This window comes from Triticum aestivum, chromosome 4B (genome assembly GCF_018294505.1).
Source record: "Triticum aestivum cultivar Chinese Spring chromosome 4B, IWGSC CS RefSeq v2.1, whole genome shotgun sequence".
NCBI lineage: Eukaryota > Viridiplantae > Streptophyta > Magnoliopsida > Poales > Poaceae > Triticum > Triticum aestivum.
In genome coordinates this window covers 11,532,651-11,557,174 of record NC_057804.1, presented here as the reverse complement: position 1 = coordinate 11,557,174, position 24,524 = coordinate 11,532,651, and the positions used below count along the sequence as shown (strand labels likewise).

The window sequence follows — 24,524 nt, the reverse complement described above, 5'->3', positions numbered from 1 at the left end:
ATTAACCTAATTAAACTAGTTAACCTTACTAGTTCTCTATCAAAGTCCTAACTAAATTTTTGCACTAACCTAGATAATTAACCTAATTAAACTAGTTAACCTAGCTAGCTAGTTCTTTGTCTAGTGTTTGTGCTATGCATGAGAGAGAGAGAGGAGGGGTGGGGGCTTACAGAGGATGGCTCCGGTGTTGGCGAGGAAGGCAGGGGCATCTGCGATGATGGCGAGGGAGGCAGTTGTGGCGAGGAAGGATACGGTGGCGTCAACAGCGGCTTCAGTGGCGTTGATGAGGCCGCGTGGCTCCGGTGGCGTTGGGGCGGCTTCGATGGCGTCAACGGCGCGTGGCTCTGGTGGCTTCGGGGGTGTCAACGTCGGCAGGAGACAACGGTGAAGTGTGGCGACGGTGAATGGGGAGACGGCGGTGGGGTGGGTCGAATGATTTGGGGGAGAAGTGGTGCCGGGGGGAAACGGTTTTTGGGTTAAGTCAAACTTAGCGGTAGCGCGTTTGTAGTAAGAAATTACATCGATGTCGTACCATAAGGCTGACTCTCAATGGAGTACTTCATTTAGTTTGTGAAGTAAGAGCATCTACAACCACATATGGCAAATTCGGTCCCTCAAACATGCGCGGACGCGTCCGGGCACGTCCACGGGCAGTGACCGGGCACACCTCAAATTTCACTTGTTGTATCCGGACATCTCATACTCGATTCTTATATCCATAAAAAGACATGCAAAAGTAAATATAACCTACGTATTACGTCGATCCTAGATACACCTCGTCGGAGATCACGATGATCTCCGTGCGCGGCTCCGGCAGCATGGGCGGCAACTACAACTCTGGCTCCTCCGGCTACTCCGCTCCGGCCTCCTCTGTCTCTATTTCCATGTCGAGCTGGGCGAAGAGCGCGTTTGACTCTGCATGCTGCTGCCGGAGGAACGGCCGGTTGGCCTACATATAGGCCTCATCCTGGATGGACTCCAGGATGGCCTGCTGCTTGGCCATCTCGTCGGACTATGCGACGGCGAACTCCGCCTCCACCTGCTCCATGTTGAAGGGCGGCACCGGCTGGTCTGGCTCCTCCGCCTCCATAGGAGCCATCTCCTCCTCCTCCTCCTCGTGCTTCTCCTCCTCTTCCGGCTCCGGTGAGTCTGGAGGCAGCCCGGTAGCGACGCGGGCAGCGCGCGCGGCTTCCCTCGCCCGGATCTGCTGCTCGATCTCGTAGCGGCGCTCAGACGTCAGCATGGCATAGTAGGTGATCTTGCACTGGACCATGGTGGAGTGCCAAAGCATGGGCAGAGCGCCAGAGTGGGAGAGGGAGGAGGTGGAAGGGCTCGGACTAGCGGCACGAAGAGGGGGAGGGGTTAGGGTTGTGGGACACCAGTCGGCTTAAATAGCCGGCTACGGCCTCGAGGCACCCGTTGGACCATCAGGTTCCCGGCTAGTCCATGTGGGGCCATGCCATCAGGCCGACGTGGCGGGTGTGCCTGCTACTTCTTGAGTTTGTGTTGGTTTTTCCCTTGAAGAGGAAAGGGTGATGCAGCACAGTAGAGATAAGTATTTCCCTCAGTTAGGAACCAAGATATCAATCCAGTAGGAGAAGAACGCGCAAATCACCAATACCTGCACAAACAATCAAACACTTGCACCCAACGCGACAAAGGGGTTGTCAATCCCTTTACGGTCACTTGCAAAGGTGAGATCTGATAGAGATAGATAAACAAAAGGTAAAATATTTTTGGGTTTTGGTGTATAGATCTGAAAGTAAAAGATTGCAAAATAGTAGATTGGAAACTAATATGATGGAAAATAGACCCGGGGGCCATAGGTTTCACTAGAGGCTTCTTAGTTGAAGGCAAATAATACGATGGGTGAACAAATTACTGTCGAGCAATTGATAGAAAAGCACAAAGTTATGACAATATCCAAGTCAATGATTATGCAATATAGGCATCACGTCCATGTCAAGTAGACCGACTCCTGCCTGCATCTACTACTATTACTCCACACATCGACCGCTATCCAGCATGCATCTAGAGTATTAAGTTCATAAGGAAAGGAGTAACGCCTTAAGTAAGATGACATGACGTAGAGGAATAAACTCAAGTAATATGATGTAAACCCCATCTTTTTATCCTCGATGGCAACAATGCAATACGTGTCTCGCTACCCCTACTTTGTCACTGGGTGAAATCATGCAAGATTGAACTCAAAGCTAAGCACCTCTCCCATTGCAAGAAAAACCAATCTAGTTGGCCAAACCAAATCGATAGTTCGAAGAGAAATACAAAGATACCAAATCATGCATATAGTAATTCAGAGAAGATTCAAATAATATTCATAGATAAGCTGATCATAAATCCACAATTCATCGGATCTTGACAAACAAACCACAAAAGAAGATTGCATCGGATAGATCTCCAAGAACATCGAGGAGAACATGGTATTGAGAATCAAAGAGAGAGAAGAAGCCATCTAGCTACTAGCTATGGACCCGTAGGTCTGTGGTAAACTACTCACGCTTCATCGGAAGGGCAATGGAGTTGATGTAGATGCCCTCCGTGATCGAATCCCCCTCTGGAAGATTGCCGGGAAAGGCTCCAAGATGGGATCTCATGGGAACAGAAGGTTGTGGCGGTGGAAAAGTGTTTTTGTGGATGCTTCTGGAGGTTTGGGAATATTTGCAAATATATAGGAGGAAGATCTAGGTCAGGGAGGTCACAAGGGGCCCACAAGGTAGGGGGCGCCTGTCGGGGAACGTAGCATGCAATTTCAAAAAAATTCCTACGCTCACGCAAGATCTATCTAGGAGATGCATAGCAATGAGAGGGGGAGAGTGTGTCCACGTACCCTCGTAGACCAAAAGCGGAAGCGTTTGACAACGCGATTGATGTAGTCGAACTTCTTCTCGTTCCAACCGATCAAGCACCGAACGTATGGCACCTCTGAGTTCTGCACGCGTTCAACTCAATGACGTCCCTTGAACTCTTGATCCAGCAAAGTGTCGAGGGAGAGTTTCGTCAGCACGAGGCATAGTGACGGTGATGGTGAAGAGATCCACGCAGGGCTTCGCCTAAGCACTACGACAATATGACTGGAGGCGTAAACTAGTGAGGGGGGCGCCGCACACGGCTAGGAATCAATGTTGTGTGTTCTAGCGATGCCCCCTCCTCATATATATAGGTTGGAGGGGAGGAGAGGAAGCCAAGGGGCGCCCCAAGTACGAGGAATCCTACTTGGGCGCCACCCAATTCGGCCTCCCCCTTTCCATATTCATCCGGAGGGGGAAGGAAGGAGGAGGGAGGAGAGAAGGAAGTGGGAGGTTGAATCCCTCCCCTTCCTTTCCCTCTTCTCCTCTTTCCTTCCCCTTTATTTCGGCCTACATGGGGCGTAATGATTTATGTTTGTTCATATTCACACAGAAGTTATATTGTCATAAATCCTTCAACATGCACTACTAGGGAAAACCCTAGCAGTAGCGCGGGATGTTGCACTACTGGTAAGGCGCTACAGCTAACGTATAGCAGTAGCGCATGTCGTCACACGCTACTGCTATACATGGATAGCAGTAGCGATCTTTACAGCAGAGCACTGCTGCTAATATCAGCAGCGCTTTTTAGCAGGCTGAGGTACTGGTAAGGGAGCGCTACTGCTAACTTTATTTCCCTCACTACTGCTAGTTTTATTAGTTTCTGTTTTTTTTCTTCATACTTTTTTTGTATTTGAATAGGCTTTATACAATAATCTTTAGCATATCATACACATACAAATGTAATCATAGCATATACATATAAACAGTCTCATCAAATCATGTCATCATCATAATCATCATCCAACACAAAGTGGTCTCTCGTCATCATCTCGAAAATGGCGATACAAGTCTCGATTACTTGCAACTACATCGTCATCCATCTAAACAATGATATACGCGAGAAGATCTATCACTATGAAACCTAAACTAACAATTGGTTGTCGCTCGGAAACCGGTACACCTGGGCCTGACACTCCGGCCACTCATCGTATACTCCTGGTGTAGCACTTCTTTGCCATCAATGATCTATGCACCTGCATCGTCACATGAGTCGATGATATGCAACATATATAGTTGAGCAACAGAAAGAGACAGACTTGGCAAAAATAGAAGCAACATATCATAAGCATAAATAACAAAGTTCATCGTACCCAAAATGCCCTAACTAGAGTGATCTTCGCTAGTCGAGGAGGACGGTTTAATTACATCACAAATAAAGTTTCATCGTGCATAACTCAAAGTTTTGTCATATAGAAAGTATGCACTAAACAAACACATTGTCATATATCGACAATCACTCCAACATGTCGTGCCATCCATCCATGTGAGGGAGATAGTCCTCGAGCTTAGTGAAAGGCTTCATGTCGAGACGCTGAGAGGCTATGGGTGTTCGGACGTCTTCCCGCTCCATTTGTCCTTCTTCGTAGAACATGCCTGTTTTTTTGACGACCTCCTTCATGATGATTTGGGCAAGTTCGTGCTGGATGTGATAGAACTTAGCTCGAAGTCGATGATCCTCGAGATCTCCTATGTTCTTTGCCCTTGCAGAATATGGGCATCGCCAAATCTAGGTGACATGTGAAGGTTCTGGTGATCCCATCCGTACTCCAGCATGTGGTGTAGGACATAGAATCCATCATTAAGAGAATTACTCGGTTGCTGGATGCAGCAGAAGTCGGTCTTATGGCTGAAGGTGGGCCTGCCTTCCCTGTACTTCTTGTCCTTGACCTCTCCACCCCGTGCGCTGTAGTAAAAGATAGCACCACTGAGAACATTTTTGATGTGGGTATAATCCTTTTTGTTAATGTTCTTCGACAAGTCCAAGTAAAGAGCGTGGGAGTATCGGGGGTAGAGGATGATGAGGACGGCGCGCCCGCCGCTGCGCAAAATAAGTACACCTCAAATTAGTTAGCCTCTACTGTGCAAATGAATGATTGAAATCAAAGAAAGGATATCCGCGCGGATGACTTACAGGGCATGATAAGGCATGAGAATCGCCTCCTTGTCCTTATTGGCGACCATGAAATTGACGAGGTGGTCCCTCGCATATTCATAGTGCTTTGCGCAGACTGCCAAGAAGTCCTCATCCATGAATTATGGGTTAACGACACATATATAAGGTATCTGCTCAAACCCGATGAGGTAGTTCATGTGCAATGCATAAAGGTGGACAGACGTAAAATCCAGCTTCTTCAAGTGAAACATGTCAAAGATTTAATCAAATCGAAGGAAGAACTTCTCCGCGGGGAATGTGTGGACGCACGACAATTGCTGCGGCACGTTAACCACGTAGAGTGAGTATCCTGGATTTTTCGAGGCGATGATGCCTTTCTCTATCCACAACACATCATCATGAGGTCTCCCTAGATCGCCGAATCTGCCCCCTAGCGCTGCTTTAGGTAGGATTGGTTCACCGGGGATATGCCATTTTGCCGCACCGGGGATATCTATACGGTCTTGAACCCGAGGCTGCTGAGGCGGCTGGATCATAGAAGTAGCTTTGTTGCCTTTCCTCAGTCTCTTCCTAGCCTTCTTTGATACCGAAAGGTCGTCCATAATATGTTCAGACTCCGGAGGCGGCAATTCAGGCACCGACTCATGACGCTCAAACCCTAAGTAGGCGCCAGTATTGAGATGCTGTTGAGTGTCATCATCATCGTCATCCTCATCTATGGCGACATCACCAGTGACTAATGGAGGCTCTTCCTCACCCCATCCGCTATCACCCAGCACGACATACGACTCTAATTGAGTAGGTGGGGTGTTCATGTTCATACCTAGCCGCGTGTTCATGGGTGTGCTCCCGGCCGCCTCCAGACGAAGCAGACTCTTTGGCCACAACAGGACCCACCCATTGCAATCACCAATCCGCCGCGGGGTCTCGTCGTCATCCCCCCTAGTATCAGAGGGGCCAAATTCTCGTGGCCCGGTTTGACACTAGCCACGTAAACCTTGAAGACATCCGGGGGGATTGGCCGGCTTTGGAAAAATGGTTCCTTCAGCTCCATTATCGTCGCCTTCCCCACGTCCACCTTCTGGTCGCTGATGGTGTACAGTAAGGTGCACGGGGTTAGTTGGCCTGCAAAGATATGTCTGCGACGTGAGACATCTGAAAGGCAACGAAACATGAGATTATACATTTATTGAAGAGGGCCAGTGTGACAGATACCGTGAGGGCGTCGAGCTCAGCCAAAGACGAAGCACCGCCGAGCATGTCCGGTGTGGGAGCCGATGCGGGAGCCGATGCAGGAGGAGGTGCGGGAGCTGGTGCGGGAGCAGGTGCAGGAGCAGGTGCGGGAGCCGGTGCGGGAGCAGGTGCTGGTGCAACGCTAGTCGAGCTTCTCCCGAAGAAGCCAGCAAGGGGAAAGTCCGCTGCATTTTTTTTCTAGATTTTGCCTGCTCCAATTGAAAACGGCCGGAACCAAGACAGTAGACATATCTGCAATCACCTGCTTTGCGGCAGCTACCACTGTTGCGACTGTCTCAGATGATTTCTTCTCAACCGCAATCTCAACCTTCTTGTCGATGATTTCTTCAATTAACCTCCGTCTTTCCTTTCTCTCATCCGTGGTCTCACGGTAGTACTTCTTCCATGTGGCACCGTCTCCGACACCGTGCACGCGTCCATACGATGGTCGAGTATCCACCGGGAGTCCTTTCAATATGTTCAACGCCCGGTTGAATGGAGTGTCCCACTTGGGCCTCGCCAACACCTCAGACGGCGAGTCGCTTTCGGCCGCAATCCTGTGCTGCTCTCTCTGCAAAAGGCACAAGGATCGTTTACAAATATGAATAACATGCAGTCGAATTGATCAGAAACTAAAATTACCAGCAGTCTCATGAACTTGGTCGTGACCATGTTCGTCTCGAAAACCTTCTTCACTGGGTCCCAACGGTGTCGGGCCCTGAGGACGTCACGCTCCTGCGGGACAGTGAACTCCTCCAAGGGGTCTAGGATGCCCAGACTCGCGGCTTCCGCGTCCTCCTTCGCCCATATGGACATCTTCCCTCCGTATCCACGGCTTCCGAGGTGGTGGGACCCAATGTTCCTCTGTTGAAGCCCCTTCATGTACTTTGACTTTTTTTGGCAGCTTCGGCCTCGCAAGCCGCCTTGAATATTTCAAAGTGCTCTGCCGTGATTGTTGGATTATCCTTTACAATCTCGGAGTAGGGTTCCTTTTTGTTGATGATCCGATATTTCACCCTTGCTTTCCAGGCGGCCAACGCGTTGCTAAACTTGGTCATGGCGTGTTTGTTTATCTTCTTCATTGCGGGGTCCTTATCTGGATCTTTATAATCCTTTTCATTCTGGCTCGGGAACAAGAATATCTGGTGCAGCTTCTTGAGGAGGGAGGGCCTCATATTATCTATCTTCTTTAGTCTCTCATCGTTGATGGTGGCGGTTGTTCGTACGATGCAGCCTATTTGATTGCCGTAGCACACACGCGATTCCTCGGGCGCGGTTGGCTCAAAATTGCCACCGTCCACCTCCGTGACCACCAGTCTAGTAGTCCTGAGCTTGTTAGGAAGCCGTTGCCTCTATGCTTTCGGTTCTATACCGGCTCCGCTAGTCTCAGCGCCGGTCTAAGTCTTAGCACCGATCTCGATGTCGGTATCAATTTCTGATGTGACAGTTGGACCAGCCAACATCTACTATTGATCGTCGGCTTCCCTCAAAAATTCTTCTGCCGCTAGGTAGACATTGTCACAGTCACTAAAACCTTGTCCTTCATCGTTGCTAGCCATGTTTCCTACGATTAAATCTAGTCAATTAATTCTAGACCTAATGAAATGAATAGTGACATAAAAAAGGCCTATGCTTTGTAGGAATGTTGACTCCTTCCCAGTGCGGCAAATCTCGAGCACTCGATATGTCCTAGTTTATAGCACAAGTCATGCTGAAATTCACGGAAAATTTTGGCATGACTTTTGCTAAAAAGTGGACAAATCGAGAACCTGAAATTTGCCAGAACAAAAATGAATCAACATTCCAGCAAAATATAGGCCACTCGGCTTCATTCCCTAGAAACAACAAAGCCACTTGGGCACAATCGAACCACTTCAATGAAAAGATATAACATGACCACTTCAATGAAAAGATATAATCAACAATAAAAGTCTAGGAAGGGATCATCTTTAAAATAAAACTTGCTTAAATTCTTTTCCTTGAAAAATAGTGGTGATTTCAAAAATCAAAAACCTTTGCAAAATGACCTCACTAAACACTTCTCTGCCTAGGACAGAACCCAAATTCTGTTGATCTAGCTATTCCTCTCTCTCTCACACACACACATTATTTTCTCTAACCCGTCTCTGCCTAGGACAGAACCCAATTAAATTGCAAAGGAACTCCATTTCTCTAATCCTTCTGACCTAATACTCTAAAATAAATTTTTGCTCTGACCTAGCCAACCTACTTAACCTAGCTTGTTAACCCAACGAACCTAATTATCCTACCTATTTAACCTAGTTAGTTAACCTAGTTTACCTAGATAATCAACCTAATTAAACTAGTTAATGTAGCTAGTTCTCTGTCAAAGCCCTAAATAAATTTTTGCACTAACCTAGATAATTAACCTATTAAACTATTTAAAACCTAACTAGTTCTCTGTCAAAGCCCTAACTAAATTTTTGCACTAACCTAGATAATTAACCTAATTAAACTAGTTAACCTAACTAGTTATCTATCAAAGTCCTAACTAAATTTTTGCACTAACCTAGATAATTAACCTAATTAAACTAGTTAACCTAGCTAGCTAGTTCTCTGTCCAGTGTTTGTGTTATGCATGAGAGAGAGAGAGAGAGGAGGGGTGGGGCCTTACAAAGGATGGCTCCGGTGGTGGCGAGGGAGGTAGGGCGTCTATGGTGATGGCGAGGGAGGCAGTTGTGGCGATGAAGGATCCGGTGGCGTCGACGACGGCTCTGGTGGCATTGATGAGGCCGTGCGGCTCCGGTGGCGTTGGGGGCGGCTCCGGTGGCGTCGACGGCGCGCGGCTATGGTGGCTCTAGGGGCGTCGACGTCGGCAGGAGACGACGGCGGGGTGGGTCGAGGGATTTGGGGGAGAAGTGGTGCCGGGGGGAAACTGTTTTTGGGTTAAGTCAAACTTAGCGGTAGCGCGTTTGGCAAAACGCGCTATAGCTAAGGTAGCTATAGCGGTTTTTACAAAACGCGCTACTGCTATAGCTATGTAATTTCCTTTTATTTTCTTATTTCCTTTTCTGTTTCTATAGCGGGGGTCTAGGAAACGCGCTGCAACTATATTAGCTATAGCGCCTCTTATGAACAGATGCTACTGCTACACCTTTCTTCTTTTTTTCGCTTTTTCATTTATTTTTCTTTACATTTTAGTTTTTTCCTTTCTCCTTTTTCTACTTCTTTCATTTTCATTTACTTTTCCATTTATTTTTCATTTTATTTTATTTCCATTAGCAGTAGCACTTTTCTTAGGACGCTTCTTTCAAGCCCGCTACTGTTATGTGTAGCCTATCATCTCAGCGATGGGAATATTAGTAGTAGCGCTTTTACACTTGCACGCGCTACTACTATAATTTTATCTGTAGCGCCCTTTTCCCTCACGTGCTACTGCTATCTAGCACTAGCGCCCTTTTTTTACTTGCGCTACTGCTAAATTTTTGTGTATAAGGTTTTCCCTAGTAGTGATATGGTGTTTGGCCTCTATCTTTGCTACCCAAAAATTCTGTACTAATTAGAGATACTACTTTTGCATCAAAAAACCCTTAAACCCAAATCTTGTTTTGAGAGTCCACCATACCTACCTATGGATTGAGTAAGATCCTTCAAGTAAGTTGTCATCGGTGCATTAAGGCAATAAAAATTGCTTCTAAAAGTGTTAGATCATTTAGTGTAAAAGAAAATTAAGCGTTGTACGAACTTGTGATGTCAAAGAATTAAAGCAATAGACTGCATAATAAAGGTTGCCATCATAAGGGGCAATATAACGTGATATTTTTTGCACTAAGGGGTTGAGAATACAAACAAAAAGCGCTTGGCAACCTCTGCTTCCCTCTACGAAGGGCTTATCTTTTACTTCTATGTATTTACTTTTATGCAAGAGTCAAAGTTTTTCTCTCTATCCCTTTTTTTTCCTTTGGCAAGCATCATGTGGTGAGGAAAGATCTAGGCACATATGTCTAGTTGAATATGGGTAGCATGAGTTATTATTGTTGATATCACTCTTGAGGTAAATACGTTGGGAGGCGAAATTATAAGCCCCTATCTTTCTATGTGTCTGGTTGAAACGTTTTGCTCATGTGTATGCGGTGATTGTTAGCAATCATAGAAGACTATATGATGGTTGAGTATGTGGACTTGCCTAAAGGCTCCGATACGCGACCCTTCCTGAAAAGATGATGAATTGTAGTTGCAAAGTTGACTGAGAACATAGTTTGTTGGTTTCCAATAGAGTTTATGCTTTATACTTCGTTGTTGTGATGAATTGTTACTTAATCATGAGAAGTCTATGATAAAAGTGTGGTTCCAACAAACACCATCGCTAGTTGCAACACCGAGTACGGTAGCGGTGGTCGCCTCCTGTGCTCATGCGCGGGAAAGAGAAAGAATGGGCCAGAGGAAGAAGATAACCATAGTAAAAGAAAGAAAGGGTTCATGATGGGCCTAGGAAAACGTGCGCTTGAGGAGGTTGTGTGGGCGACTGGTCAAACGTGCGCAAGTACTAACGCGGGGTGCTGGATTCCATACGATCGCATGGCACGCGGGGGGCACAACATTCGGCCGGCACACCGAACGAAACATTTCCCTTTATTTTGATACAGAGGTAGTGCATGTTGGGGTGGATTTGTTTCTATCACCATGAAAGATCGATAGGTTTACTTCCTTTGCACTACTAGAAAAAACCTTATACATAGAATCTTAGCAGTAGCGCTGGGTAAAATGAGGCGCTGCTGCTACTTAGTAGTAGCGCGTGCCAGTAAAACGCGCTACTGCTATCCTTTTAGCAACAACGCATTTTAGCTAAACGCGCTGCTGCTAAGTTTGAACTGGACGCATATGGCTAGCCCCGCTTAGCAGCAGCACGTATCCCTATCCTGCGCTACTGCTATGCTTCGTAGTAGTAGCGCTTTTCTTCGACACGCGTTGCTACTAACCCTACCTTATCGCGCCGCGCGGCCGACGACCCACCTCACTCTCCCTCTCACTCACCCTCTCCCCCGCGCCCTCGTCGTCCACCGCCGCCGCCGTTCCCCGACGACCGTCGTCGCCCTACCTTACTCTCTCACAAAGTATCTAGGAGAAGGTGCTGCAGCCGGCTGTTAACTAGTAGCCCCCTTTTTTTCTCTCCTATTCTTTCTCTTTCAACTAAGAAAAAAAATATAACATTTAAAGTCTTACAGCCCGCCTATCATCTTATTTTATTTGCTCTGAAAGGTAATTTTAGTGGGCTGGTTACTGGTTATTCCTTGGCTTCTGCACCTTTCTTCTTTAAGTAGAGACCTTTCCCTCATTTGCGCTCCACACTTATCAATTCCTTCCTCCCAGCATCATCCTTGTAGTCGCTCCTTCGTCCTTTCCCCAACGATGACTCCACCGGCCACCCAATCTTATGCGAATAGGAGGAATGATACAGAGGCGGTGACTAAGGCCGCGGAAGGATCCTGCACCCCCAAGCGGAGCTCATGCCGGTAGGCGATGGATCGTCTGTGCGGCCGTGCGGCGGTAGGTTTCCTTGTCGTGCATCATTTCTGATCCGTTTCTTCTTTCTTTTTAATCATCATCCTTTGGATTGATTTCAATTGCTGATCATCTTCATATAACTTCCAGGTCTAAGCAGTTTCTTGAGGCCCCTACCTCTTCGGCGACCGCGATTGAGTTGCCGGTCATTGAGGAGCTCACAACTCTTTTGACCAAGTGGGAGGAATTAACTGAGCTATGCAAGGAGAACCACCGCGTCGCCGATGAGATGATAACTGCTTATGAGTGCCTGCTGAAGGGGGAAGATCAGTCGATCAAGGCACTCGACATGCTTGACGGTGATATGTCGAGAGACTAAGCGACGATGAAGGATTTGGGGGCATCGAACAAGGCACCTAGTGATTATGTTGACCTCCTCAAGCAGATGATCGACGTCCAGACCCAAGATGTCGAGATCCTCCACAAGGAGCTCTCTCTTGCCAAGGAGGGGAAGTTCTTATAACTTTCAGGGCGGACAGTTCCCATGTTAGGGTTTGCCAAGCAAGCTCCTTGCTTTCATTTGCAAGGAGCGAGGACCTGTCAAGATTTTGTGGATGACCTATTTTGCTTTGTGGGTTCTATGGATGATGCTAAGTACTTCCTTTTTAAGATCAACCAACGAGGACCTGTCAAGGTTTTCATTTGCAAGGAAAGAGGTCACAGAAGCACAATCAGTCTCCAAAAAAATAGGCAAGTGAAGAGAAATGTCGATATAAAGACCAGACAGGCACGCCCGAAGCTCTGCTTCGTCCACACTGGAGCACAACCTAATAAAGCCCCAAGACGAAATGACGACGTCAACACTCCCCCTGCACTGATACTCTTCACAAAACTGGCATCAACATTGATTTTGATACGATTAGAAGGCGGTGCCTACCACAACTCATGATTCCTCAAAAATAGTATCAATCACCCTACACCCACCCATCATCTCCTTACCTTTATTGTTGGATACCATCGCAACATTAGCCTGACGGGATGTAAAAGAGGACTAATAACTTTCCACAAAAATAATAATCATGCACATTCTAGGCAAGCAACCCTAGCAATTCTACACTAATCATAATCATGAACACATACTAGCAATCCTAGAAATCCTAGCAATTGTACACTGATCATAGTCATCATGGGTTGTCTAAAATCTAATCGAATCAACGCAACCGCCCCAAAAAAACCCTAACCGCCCCGTCATTTGCGTTCACAACATCCACTTGAAGCACTCCCCGATGGCCATGAGATTCAGGCAACAAAGCATAGGGAGGCGGAGCTTGCAGCACGCCGTGGTCGCCTTGCAGCAGCACGGCCCGGGTCTGCAGCAACGAGCTCAGTTGGCGACATCTGGCGCAACGGGAGAGGGTGCTGGGTAAGATGAAGGAGCGGGGGTTTCGGTAGGGAAGGGTGAGACTGGATTGTGGGAGAGGCGGAGACCGATGGGAGGGCCCAGGGGCATGTGTCGGTTGAGGGAGGCGGCTGTAGGTTGGGTGTAGACAGTCTGTTGATTTTAGTCGTTTCTGGTCTTCTTTTTTTTTGGTCGAGTGGTATCCTAGCTGTTTGTATTTGGGAATATATGCAAGTTTTATTTTGAACGGCCATAAAATCTTGTGTCTATCTATTTGCAACGGTCAAACTATAATTCCTTTTTTAATACTACTAGATATATACTCCTCGGCTGCTCGTAATAAATCCAGCAGAGAAGAAACAAGTTGGTAGACCCACGCTTCCCCCCACAAATGAAGCGGCTTTCTTAAACTCGTGGGAAGAGAAGCGCCGCCGTCGCCGCGGGGGGAGATGGCCCCCGCCGCAGCCGCCGCGCCGGCGCCGGCCGCCACCGCCTGCTCCTCGTCGGCCAGCTCCGCGCGCCCTCCCTCCACCGCCTCCTCCTCCTCCCAGTCGCCGCCCAGGCGCACGGTCCCGGCGCTCCTCCTCTTCACCTCCCTCGCCGCCCTCCTCATCCTCTCCTCCGGCGAGGCCCACGACGCCGACGCCGCGTCCGGCCGCCCCCTCAAAGGTTCGCGCCCCCCGAACTCTCTCCGCGACCGCTCTCTGTGCTCGGATTTGACTTTGTGCTGCGCGCGCCCGAGCGCGCGGGGATCGATTACGGCCTCCCGCTAGGGTTTAGGGTTTTTGCGCGGTCCTGCCTGCCTTCGGGATGCATCCCCTCTCCCGTAGGCTGTGACTGTTGGTTGGGACTTCGTTTTCGAATAGGATTTTGTAGCGATTTTTTGTTCACACACGCCTGTACCATTGTTGACCTAGTTATTTGTTACTGCAGATGTTAGTTTCGAAAATCCAGAGGTGACTTTTGCTCCCTCGTCCATGGGTGGAATCTTTTGTGAGCGAATCCGCATTTCTGGAATACCAAGGTGGCAGTTTCAAAGCTACGCAAATCAAATACATGTTCGAATGAATGTTTCTCATTCAATGCCAGAAAAATTCCATTGGAAAATACAGATTTGCTTTCATGGGTAAGTCTTGCATTGTCTGAAAAAAAGAAAGAATATATGCATCTTTGCTAGTATGCAGCAAATTGAAGCAACTTTCATTTGCAGGAATGCTTCTACGGGTTTGTGCCAATGTGAGATGGATGAATGGCAAGCTCTGCAAGGTGGCATGTGGAATGCTGTGAAGTCTCCATATGCCAGCAGATATGTTGATGTGAAACTGACTGATAAGAAATCTACTGTCTTCAGCCTTTCCATTCAGGAAGGTAAGGATTTCTTTTCCTGAAACTATTCTCTTTCTGCCAGTCACACATATTTAAGGGCATATGTATCTGCCCTTTTCTCTGAAATACTAATTCATTCTTGTTCCCTGTAATCAAAATTTGCAGAGCTTCAGAAGTGGCGTTTAGCTTGCCTTGGTATTGGATTTGTCCTGTTATTCCTGTCACCCATCGTTAGTAAATGGGCACCTTTTTACTATAGCAGCTCTATGGCACTTGGAATCCTACTTGTGGTGCTGATTGTCCTTTTCCAGGTATTGTTTTAGTCAAATACCTGTTTATGATTCTCTTGATAAAGATTCATTGTTAAAAGAAGTGAAATGAAATTAATGCATTATGTTAAGATGACCTGTTTTTCAAGGCTTCCTCAAACGTGTTTTTCTATTAATCTAGTTGATTGATGTTCCATATTCTTAAGTACATGTAAGGTGCATGGATGCAGGTTAAATAGGCTTTGATATTTATGCTCGTTTCAAGTAGAGTACACCATGAATCAAGTTTAAAATTTGGCACCATGAGGATTCTTGCAGTTATATGCAAAGTGTTAATGCTGATATTTTTTTTAGCAAACCTAGAAACTTGAGTACACTTCATTAAGCAAGATACTTATGCCCTGTAAACTTGATTTTGATGGAGATTCAACATAGCACTATGGTAATTCAATAGTCCCTTGATCAACCATGCCGTAGTAGTATCCGAGTTCTCTTGTACAGATACTTGAAAGTCAGGTCCATCTTGGTGATTTAGACATAAACAGCGAGCTTTGTAGGATAATACCTTAACGGCGTCTCTTATTTTATTGAACTTTGTAGCTCCTTGTAGCATCAGGTGGTGTACAGATGGACTAGCATCTTGTGAGTCATCAGTGTTTGAACCATTTGATGTTTTTTAGTGTATCAGTGCGAGGGTCTGATTGACCAACCAACAACGAAGTTTGGTGTTTACTTTAGTACATTTAATACGGAATATTTTCTTGTAACTGGTACTGATTTTGCTGGTTGGGGAATCATGAGCATTTATGACGAGGGAGTTAATTTTTTATTATGTTCCTGTTTGTTTGTTTGTTCTCTACTCTTGTAGATAACTAGTTACTGATTTAATTTGATGTTACAGTAATCAAAACTCTACACCCCCAGTTTGTAATTTTTGCTCAGTGCACATGATGCCAAGTTATCAGTGTGGCCCTTGTTACAATTTATGATAAAGAACAGTCATTCTCAATCAGGTTTCTATTTATTTGCTGATGGAGAATTGGTTCCCTTAATGTTCTGACCTCGTTCTCGTTATAGGGGATGAAACTGCTACCGATGGGCAAAAAAGGTTTATTTTACCTTACAATTTATGGATCTGTGGTAAGTTTTCTATATCGTCAGCGTTCTGCTATAACATTTTATTACACCATAAGTATGCCTATCTGAATATATTCTCTCTAATTCTTGATATCTGTTCATTCCTTTTCCAATATTTAGTTGGGTGTTGGCTCCTATGCTGCACACTACTTCTCCTCAATGGTTGCCTCTATTCTGGAAAACTTTGGCTTGAGCGAGGAGATGCACAACCCTGTAAGTAATTCATCCATCCAAGTATCAACTATAGAATTGGTGATCGAATAATACTTCTTTTTACCCAGCAAACAGCATGAGAGGCTCTTACAGTATATTATTAATAGAAAAGGATAAGCATGGTATGATATCTAATGGCCACATGGGCCCAGAAGCCACATGTTGCATCAAGAATTAATTAGCTCAATGCAATCACAGAAATGCATAATTATGAAAGTACAGTTGAGTGTGGGGAAGACATGTGAATGGATTGCTTTGTCCTTGTTGTCCATATTTGTGATGGACTGACCTAGTTCCTTGGATATGATTTAGCCTAGTTTCTGTTCGCCCTTTTGCATGGTATTATATCATTTGCTAGCAATCTTCTGACTTCTCAATTATTGTTCCTGTCAGAAATGGTTCACATTATATTGTCTTGTCTAGTAATAATACTTATTGCCACTATGAGTAATCTTTAAGCTCTTCAAATAATAAAAAATATTGAAATGAATTACAGGTTTCAATCTTTCTGCTGGTAGCAGTTGTTTTGACTGGAGCTGGTTTTGGCTATTGGATGGTGAGGAGATTTATCATTTCAAAAGATGGCAGTGTTGATGCCGGGATAGCACAGTTTGTAAAGTGGGCTATGCGTGTTGTTGCAATGTTCTTTGTTATGCAGGTGGGCTTATTTTCAAACGCTAAGTATTCTTCTCATGCATCTATGAGGACTCTGAATCTTGGTCAATGCCTACATCAGATTTTATTGTCTTTTGAAGTTTATGTTTGACATTGTCTTGTAGAGCACACTGGACCCTATTCTAGCATCGGCTGCTCTAGTTGCTAGCTGGTGGATTTGCTCTGTACTGACGGCAAAGAAAGTTCACAAGCCAATAGCACGGTGAGTGTCCCTTGAGTTAATTACTGTTGTGAATTTACTGTTGCTGTTGAAACCCTGAATATGCTGATTCTGCTGCAGGAAGCGAAAACAATTAAATGTGCCTTCTCATCCAAGGTTTACTCAAGTATCACCCAACACTCGCCAGGTCCAGTTCTTAAGTCCATCATCAGGGGCGGGTACTGGAAGAGCCACAACAACACAGTATGGTTGGAACAATTTAGCCAATGGAGGTAAAGTAATCAGTATCATGTTCTGCATACTACTGTGAGTCCAGTGTACTGTACTTATAGGAAACTGCCATAAGTCAAAAGCAACCTCGAAATATTTAAGGATGCAAATTGATGGATGTTGGTGCCCTCTGGCCCTGACTAGTGTAATTTTTACTTCATTCAAGTGAACTAGTTATGGTCGGAGCTTCGGTGAGTATCCTTCAGGCTACCCATTTGCATCCCTGCTCTCTGCTTGTCTTTGGTACTACGAACTAATGATCTTTTAGGCATATATTTAACTCCAGAAGACCTATAAAACCATCAACTTTGACACATTGAAGCATTTGACATAATAGCTAGCCAACTCTTGTTGTTGCTTTGCAGGTTTGGTCCCCTCAGCAATGGGAAAGAGGGTAGCACCCAATCAAGATGAAGACTACTACTCCACCTTCCACAACATCGAACCACGGAAATACTCAAAGAGAGAATGGGAGGAGTTCACCGAGGAATCGACCAGAAACGCACTGATGGTACACACGGCCACCCCAGAGTTCGCCCAATGGGCTGCTGACAATGCTCACCGGCTGCGGGTGGAGCGGGACGACGCGTCCGAGGACGAGTCGATCGAGAGCTCCTCTAGCTCTTCCGAAGAAGCTGAGAAAGGCGGAAAAGCTTCCGGTCTGTTGAGCGGGTTTACGTGATGCCAGTCACCGACTAAAACTGTAGGGAGCTCGACGTGCTGCTTTTGCGGACGATGTGTATAAGTAGGATTGTAAACTTGGTAGCAGTAGGGGGTGGACGTTCATCGTTTCTACATGCTTCGCCATTGCAGCAGAATGCTTGGTGACTGTAGGCTAGTAGCTGGTTAACCACCATCATGTCTCAGTTCAACTAATGTTAGGTTTAGCTGGCGGATCTTTAGATTTTAGTCGATGCATCGGAGGATGTGGACCGGTGTTGGTTCCGCGCCATTCGATGGATTAGGGACGGTCGATCCTGTTGGGATCTTGCCATTGTCTTGTTGAACATCTCCTGTTTCATTCTCACGTGTGTGAGTGGCATTCCAAGGATCTTTTATCTCTTGTTAGCTACGTAGCATGTGCCATGTCGAGTTATGCAAAGCAAAACTGTTTTGGAGCCGGTCTGATGGATGGCAGCTACTAGAGTCCTTCAAAAATATGTTTTCTCTGTTTAAATGTTTTCTCTGTTCATCGATGGCGACCTGCACCTCTCCCAAGTTCAGCATGGCACTTGGGCTGGGCTGAGGGGTTCAGTAGAGTTCTGCCCTGAGCATTGATTTTATGAGAACGTTCGCCAAGGGATCAACCTTGGCGAACGCCTTATGTGCCGTCGCACAGATCTTGATGCAGGGCCGCCGCCATGTAGATCAACTGGAGTTGGTTGCTGTAAACTGTTTCCTGGAGGAATGTTGGGATAAGTTTGGAAGAAGCCAAAGATTGGAAGAAGCCAAAGATTGGAAGATACTGATATCTCTATTTCAATTTGTCTAGCACACTCGCCTTTTTTTTTCTCCCAAAAAATTCATGTGAGGTGCACGGGTGGGGGAATTCAAACTCGAGACATCCTGCGGAGAGGCGCAACCACTTGGGCTGAAACAGTTTTTGTGGAAACATGTACTTTAACTTGTTTTATGTATTTGAACCTAAATTCTTTAGATTTGAATTTTCATTTAAAAAAATAAGAAAATCATTTTTTCCTTTTAAAAGAATAAAATCACTATTATTTTAGAGGGGAATTTTTCTTAACTTGCCATGTGCATTTTTATTATAGGTAGCATGGCATTTTCTAGGTCCTTTCTTAATGCCCCCAATGTGAAGCTTTTTGGGAAATTTCATCACTTATTCATGGAATATACATATACTGCTTGTAGGAAAAATAAGAAAATCATTTTTTCCTTTTAAAAGAATAAAATCACTATTATTTTAGAGGGGAATTTTTCTTAACTTTCCATGTGCATTTTTATTATAGGTAGCATGGCATTTTCTAGGTCCTTTCTTAATGCCCCCAATGTGAAGCTTTTTGGGAAATTTCATCACTTATTCATGGAATATACATATACTGCTTGTAGGAAACATTTGTCCTATATATGAAAAATCCATCCTATAATGTAAGACGTTTATTAATAATAATATATATATATATAAAACTTTTTCACATGACAATTTTATTATTAATAATTACTCCATCCGTCCCATAATGTAAGACGTTTTTTAACACTAGTGTAGTGTCAAAAAACGTCTTACATTATGGGACGAAAGGAGTAATAATAATATGATGAATATCCATTTCTGTGCCCCGGTGAAAATTAAATTCAACTAATAATACTTATAAAATTCTAAAAAATCTGTCCTTTTTTTCATGGATGATGTTTTAGTGCGTGAGGACCATGCCAATTTTCAACGCATTCAGACATTTGAGTAGCTCTCAGCAAAAAAACGATGTGTCCGAACGGTACATGAACAGTAAACTATTTCACAGATCCACATTTGTCTTTTTTACTGAGAGCTACTCAGAGTCCAAATGAGTTGAAATTTGGCATGAATCTCACACATCAAAGTATCTTCCATGAAAAAAATTCAAATTCTTTTGAAAATTTCTAGTAGTTTATTTGATTGTACTGTTCATGGCGGGAGCAGATGAGCCCGGGAGCCAAATAGCAGCTATCAAATATGCCATTTTTTATTAAGAAAATATCAGTTTTATTACTAAGAGTATGACATTTTAATAACAAATTAGACAATTGCCCATGCGTTGCAACGGGAATATAAACATTCTAGTAGATTAGCTCACGCATCTGTTATGATATTGATGCGCTAAAATTTTATCAAGTTTTTGTATGCAATCACCATGATTTACCTGCATTTTTATTGTTAAGTACTTATTTGGTAAGAATTTAATTACTTACCAAACAAAATATGCTTTTTTTTGGTAAGTTAATAAAAAATGAGACAATTAATTATGTTTTAGGGAGAATGGATGGGAGAAAAGTAAGAGATGTGAGAAAAAAATCAAAGAGGAAAAGGAAAGAGTGAGACATATATAAGGAAGGTTAGACAAAAGAGAGGTGAAATAAGAACCTTACACTTTTTTTAAGTAGTAGAGATAGAGATAATGTGGCAATTTTATTATTGATATGATGACGGTTTTATGATTAAGAGCATGCCATTTTTGTTATTAGTAACATGCCGTTTTTATTTTAAGGAGGATGGCGTTTCTATTATTAACATGATGACAGTTCTATTATTGGCATGCCATTTTTATTATTATCAGGATGACAATTTTATTATTATAAGTGTGGCATATTTTTGAATGAAACACGTTTTTAATATTTTTTGCACAATGGACCCAATAATAAAAAAAATTACGCCATGGCATTGTGTTTCTCATCCTTGGCAACAATAAAGAAAAAAAATCTTCTCCAAAACATGGCTTTTTTGGCACATTCAGAAATCTATTTTTCAGATCACACGGCACATTGTTTTAATCATACCATTTGTAAATCAATAATATAAAGAAATGACAGTTTTATAAAGTAACACAACATTGTTTATATTTTCATACCACGGCAATTATATATTTATGTTTTCTCTGTTATTCATCAGAAAATGTGTTTTTTTGTTCATGGCAATTCTACATTTATGTTTTCTCTGTTTTTACAAGAAAGTATGTTTTTTTTGTTCACGACATTTGGGAAAACAGTAAACTGGCCTCCGGGCCAACGAGGTTCGCCATAGCCATCCCCCGACGAACAATCAAGGGAGGCGAAACGTGCGCCGAGAGATGCTCCTCTGATGAAACGATCGTTGGATTGGCCCTCTTCTAGTCGCCGATATTATAGTCCTTAAAAAATATGTATGTACTCTTCCCACAAAAAAGAAGAGAAAGAGATTTCTATGTGCTCACAAAAGGAAATATTACTCATCGTTTTGGGGTCACGAAGCGATTTCTATGGTTGTCAAACCCTAAGGTGCGCTTACGTGTCTGTCATAAACAATCGCAGTTTTGGCCGATTCTGGCGTTTCTTTGAATTACTCAGTTTTGAGGTCCCAGAGTGATTTTCACGGTTTATATGTCGGTCATCAACAATCACAATTTTGGCCGATTCTTGTCCATTTCGTGCACTATTACTCACCGTTTTGGGATCCGAGAGCGATTTTCACGATTGACGATCCCTGAGGTGCGTTTACGTGTCCATCATTAACACTCACAGTTTTGGCCGATTCTGGCCCGTTTCCTGTACTATTACTCACTGTTTTGGGGTCCCGAAGCGATTTCCGTAGTTGTTGAAACCCAAGTGCGCTTACGTGTCAGTCATCAACCCTCACAATTTTGGCCGATTCTGGCCCGTTTCCTGGACTATTACTCACTATTTTGGGGCCCCGGAGTGATTTCCATGATTCACGAACCCCGGGGTGCGTTTACATGTTGGTCATCAACACTCACAGTTTTGACCGATTCTCGCCCATTTCGTGGACTATTGCTCACTGTTTTGGGGTCCCAACGTGATTTCCACGATTAACGAATCCCGAGGTGCATTTACATGTCGGTCATCAACACTCACGGTTTTGGCTGATTGTCGCCCGTTTCTTGGACTATCACCGTTTTGGGTTCCCAAATCTATTTCGATGGTTGTGGAACCCCAAGGTGCGCTTACGTGTCGGTCATCAACACTCACACTTTGGGCCGATTCTGGCCCGTTTCTAGGAATATTACTCACTGTTTTGTGGTCCCATAGTGATTTCCACGATTTACGAACCCCGGGGTGCGTTTACGTGTTTGTCATAAACACTCACAGTTTTGGCCGATTCTGGCCCGTTTCATGAACTATTATTCACCGTTTTGTGATCCCAAAACGATATCCATGGTTGTCGAACCCCAAGATGTGCTTACATTTTGGTCGTCAAGACTCGCAGTTTGGGCCGATTCTGGCCCGTTTCTTGGACTATTACTCAGTTTTGGGGTCCCGAAGTGATTTCCACGATTGACGAACCCCGGGGCGCGTTTACGTGTCGGTCATCAACACTCACAATTTTGGCTAATTTTGGTCGATTTCTTGCACTATTACTCACCATTTTGGGTTCGCATAGCGATTTCCATGGTTGATGATCCCCGGGGTGCGTTGACGTGTGTGTTGTTAACACTCACAGTTTTGGCCAATTCTGACCCGTTTCGTGGACTATTACTCACCGTTTTGGTGTCCCAAAGGAAATCTTTTCGAAAATCGTTTTAGAGGTGGAGGAGAGGAAAACGAGAGACAAATGGTGAATAATAATTCAAGAGAGGAGAGTTTATGATGGGTACTTGGTATGGCTTGACTTGACGTAGATCTCCCCGGCAACGGCGCCAGAAATCCTTCTTGCTACCTCTTGAGCTTGCGTTGGTTTTTCCCTTGAAGAGGAAAGGGTGATGCAGCGAAGTAGCATAAGTATTTCCCTTAGTTTGAGAACAAGGTATAATCAATCCAGTAGGAGACAACACACATGTCACCGAATACCTGCACAAACAATCAACAACTTGCACCCAACGTGATAAAGGGGTTGTCAATCCCTTCACAGTTATTTGCGAAAGTGAGACTGATAGAGATAGATAAACGGTAAAGTAAATATTTTTGGTATTTTTGGTTTATAGATTGGAAAGCAAAGACTTCGCAATAAGGAACGACGACAGAAATTGGGAAGTTGATGGGAAACTAATATGATGTAAAATAGACCCCGGTGCCATAGGTTTCACTAGTGGCTTCTCTCAAGATGGCAAATATTACTGTGGGTGAACAAATTACTGCCGAGCAATTTATAGAAGAGCGCAAAGATATGATGATATCTAAGGCGATCATGAACATAGGCATCACGTCCGTGTCAAGTAGACTGAAACGATTCTGCATCGACTACTATTACTCCACACATCAACCGACTCCTGCTTGCATCTGGAGTATTAAGTTCATAAAGAACAGAGTAACGCATTAAGTAAGATGACATGATGTAGAGGAATTAACTCAAGCAATATGATGAAAACCCCATCTTTTTATCCTCGATGGCAACAATAGAATACGTGCGTTGCTACCCCTACTGTCACTGGGAAAGTACACCGCAAGATTCAACCCAAAGCTAAGCACTTCTCCCATTGCAAGAAAGATCAATCTAGTAGGCCAAACTAAACAAATAATTCGAAGAGACTTGCAAAGATATCAAGTCATGCACATAAGAATTCAGAGAAGAAACAAGTAATATTCATAGATAAGCTGATCATAAATCCACAATTCATCTGATCTCGACAAACACACCGCAAAAGAATATTATATCGAATAGATCTCCAAGAACATCGAGGACACACTACTAGGGAAAACCTTATACACAACATCTTAGCAGTAGCGCCGGACAAAACTGGGATAGTAGTAGCATGTTTAGATAGACGACACTACTGCTACTACTTTAGCAGTAGCGCATTCTTGGAAAGCATGCTGCTGCTATGTTTGTAATGGACGCAGATAGCTAGCCCCACTTAGCAGTAGCGCGTATGCGTAACCAGCGCTACTGCTACGTCCCGTAGCAGTAGCGCGTGTCTCTGAAACGCGCTACTACTTACTTACCTTATCCTGGAGCGGTTGACACCCCTCTCACTCACTCTCCCTCTCACTCGCTCTCGCCCGCGCCGAACCCGTCGTCCACCACCACCGCGTTGCTCCTCCACCGAGGTACTCCCTCCTGCCTCCTCCCCCTCCTCCTCCGACCGCCCTCCTCCCACCGCCCCTCCCTCCTTCTCCTTCGTCCGCCCCCTCCCTCCTCCTCCTCCGGCCGCCCCTCCCCCTCCACCCCGCCCCTTCCTCCTTCTCCTCCTACACCGGCCCGCCCCTCCTCCCCTTGCCCCCTCCCTGCTCCGATCCCACCGGCCTCCTTCCCCTCCTCCTCTCTCCTTTCTTCTCCCTTCCCCTCCTCCTTCCATCTCTTTTTTTTCTTCTGTTTTTACTGTAGTTTTTGTATAATGCATTTTTTACTGTTTTTAGTAAGTGTTTAAAATAATTAGTAAGGAAATTAATAAAACCAGTTGAACTAGTTTATTTTTAGTAAGAACTAGTTGAATTAATAGAACTAATGTATTTTTAGTAAGAAGATTAATACAACTAGTTGAACTAGTTTATTTTTAGAAAGAACTAGTTTATTTTTATTTACAGTAAGTTTATTTTTAGTAAGAACTAGTTGAATTAATATAACTAGTTGAACATGTCACATTTGTTGTTATTTTTTAGTTTAAGCAATTATTCCCGCATCAACGTCGATGATGCCTATCCCACATCCTCGTCGTCTATACCCGTCGCTCGCTAGGGTTTTAGTTGTATTAGTGATGTTATATGTATGATACTATTCAGGATATATTAGTGATAACTTATAGGGTTTTAG

At 44.5% G+C, this 24,524-nt stretch overlaps 1 protein-coding gene across 1 annotated transcript; it reads left to right on the top strand.

Annotated features, from left to right (window-relative positions):
• The first annotated feature begins 13,430 nt into the window (after positions 1–13,430).
• On the top strand, positions 13,431–18,196 carry LOC123090562 (uncharacterized). The gene is made up of 10 exons (XM_044511879.1): positions 13,431–13,747; positions 14,012–14,204; positions 14,289–14,446; positions 14,570–14,715; positions 15,751–15,813; positions 15,931–16,023; positions 16,520–16,681; positions 16,803–16,900; positions 16,979–17,130; positions 17,494–18,196. Exons 1-10 carry the CDS (start codon positions 13,528–13,530, stop codon positions 17,808–17,810), a joined length of 1,602 nt encoding a protein of 533 aa, XP_044367814.1. The 5' UTR covers positions 13,431–13,527; the 3' UTR covers positions 17,811–18,196.
• Positions 18,197–24,524: the final 6,328 nt, after the last annotated feature.

Bases quoted from the DNA above. Each gene is read 5' to 3' on its own strand.
- LOC123090562 (XM_044511879.1), top strand. From the start codon at position 13,528: ATGGCCCCCGCCGCAGCCGCCGCGCCGGCGCCGGCCGCCACCGCCTGC. The intron at 15,814-15,930 runs GTAAGTTTTCTA...TCCAATATTTAG, and splicing joins TTACAATTTATGGATCTGTG to TTGGGTGTTGGCTCCTATGC. The intron at 17,131-17,493 runs GTAAAGTAATCA...GTTGCTTTGCAG, and splicing joins GAACAATTTAGCCAATGGAG to GTTTGGTCCCCTCAGCAATG.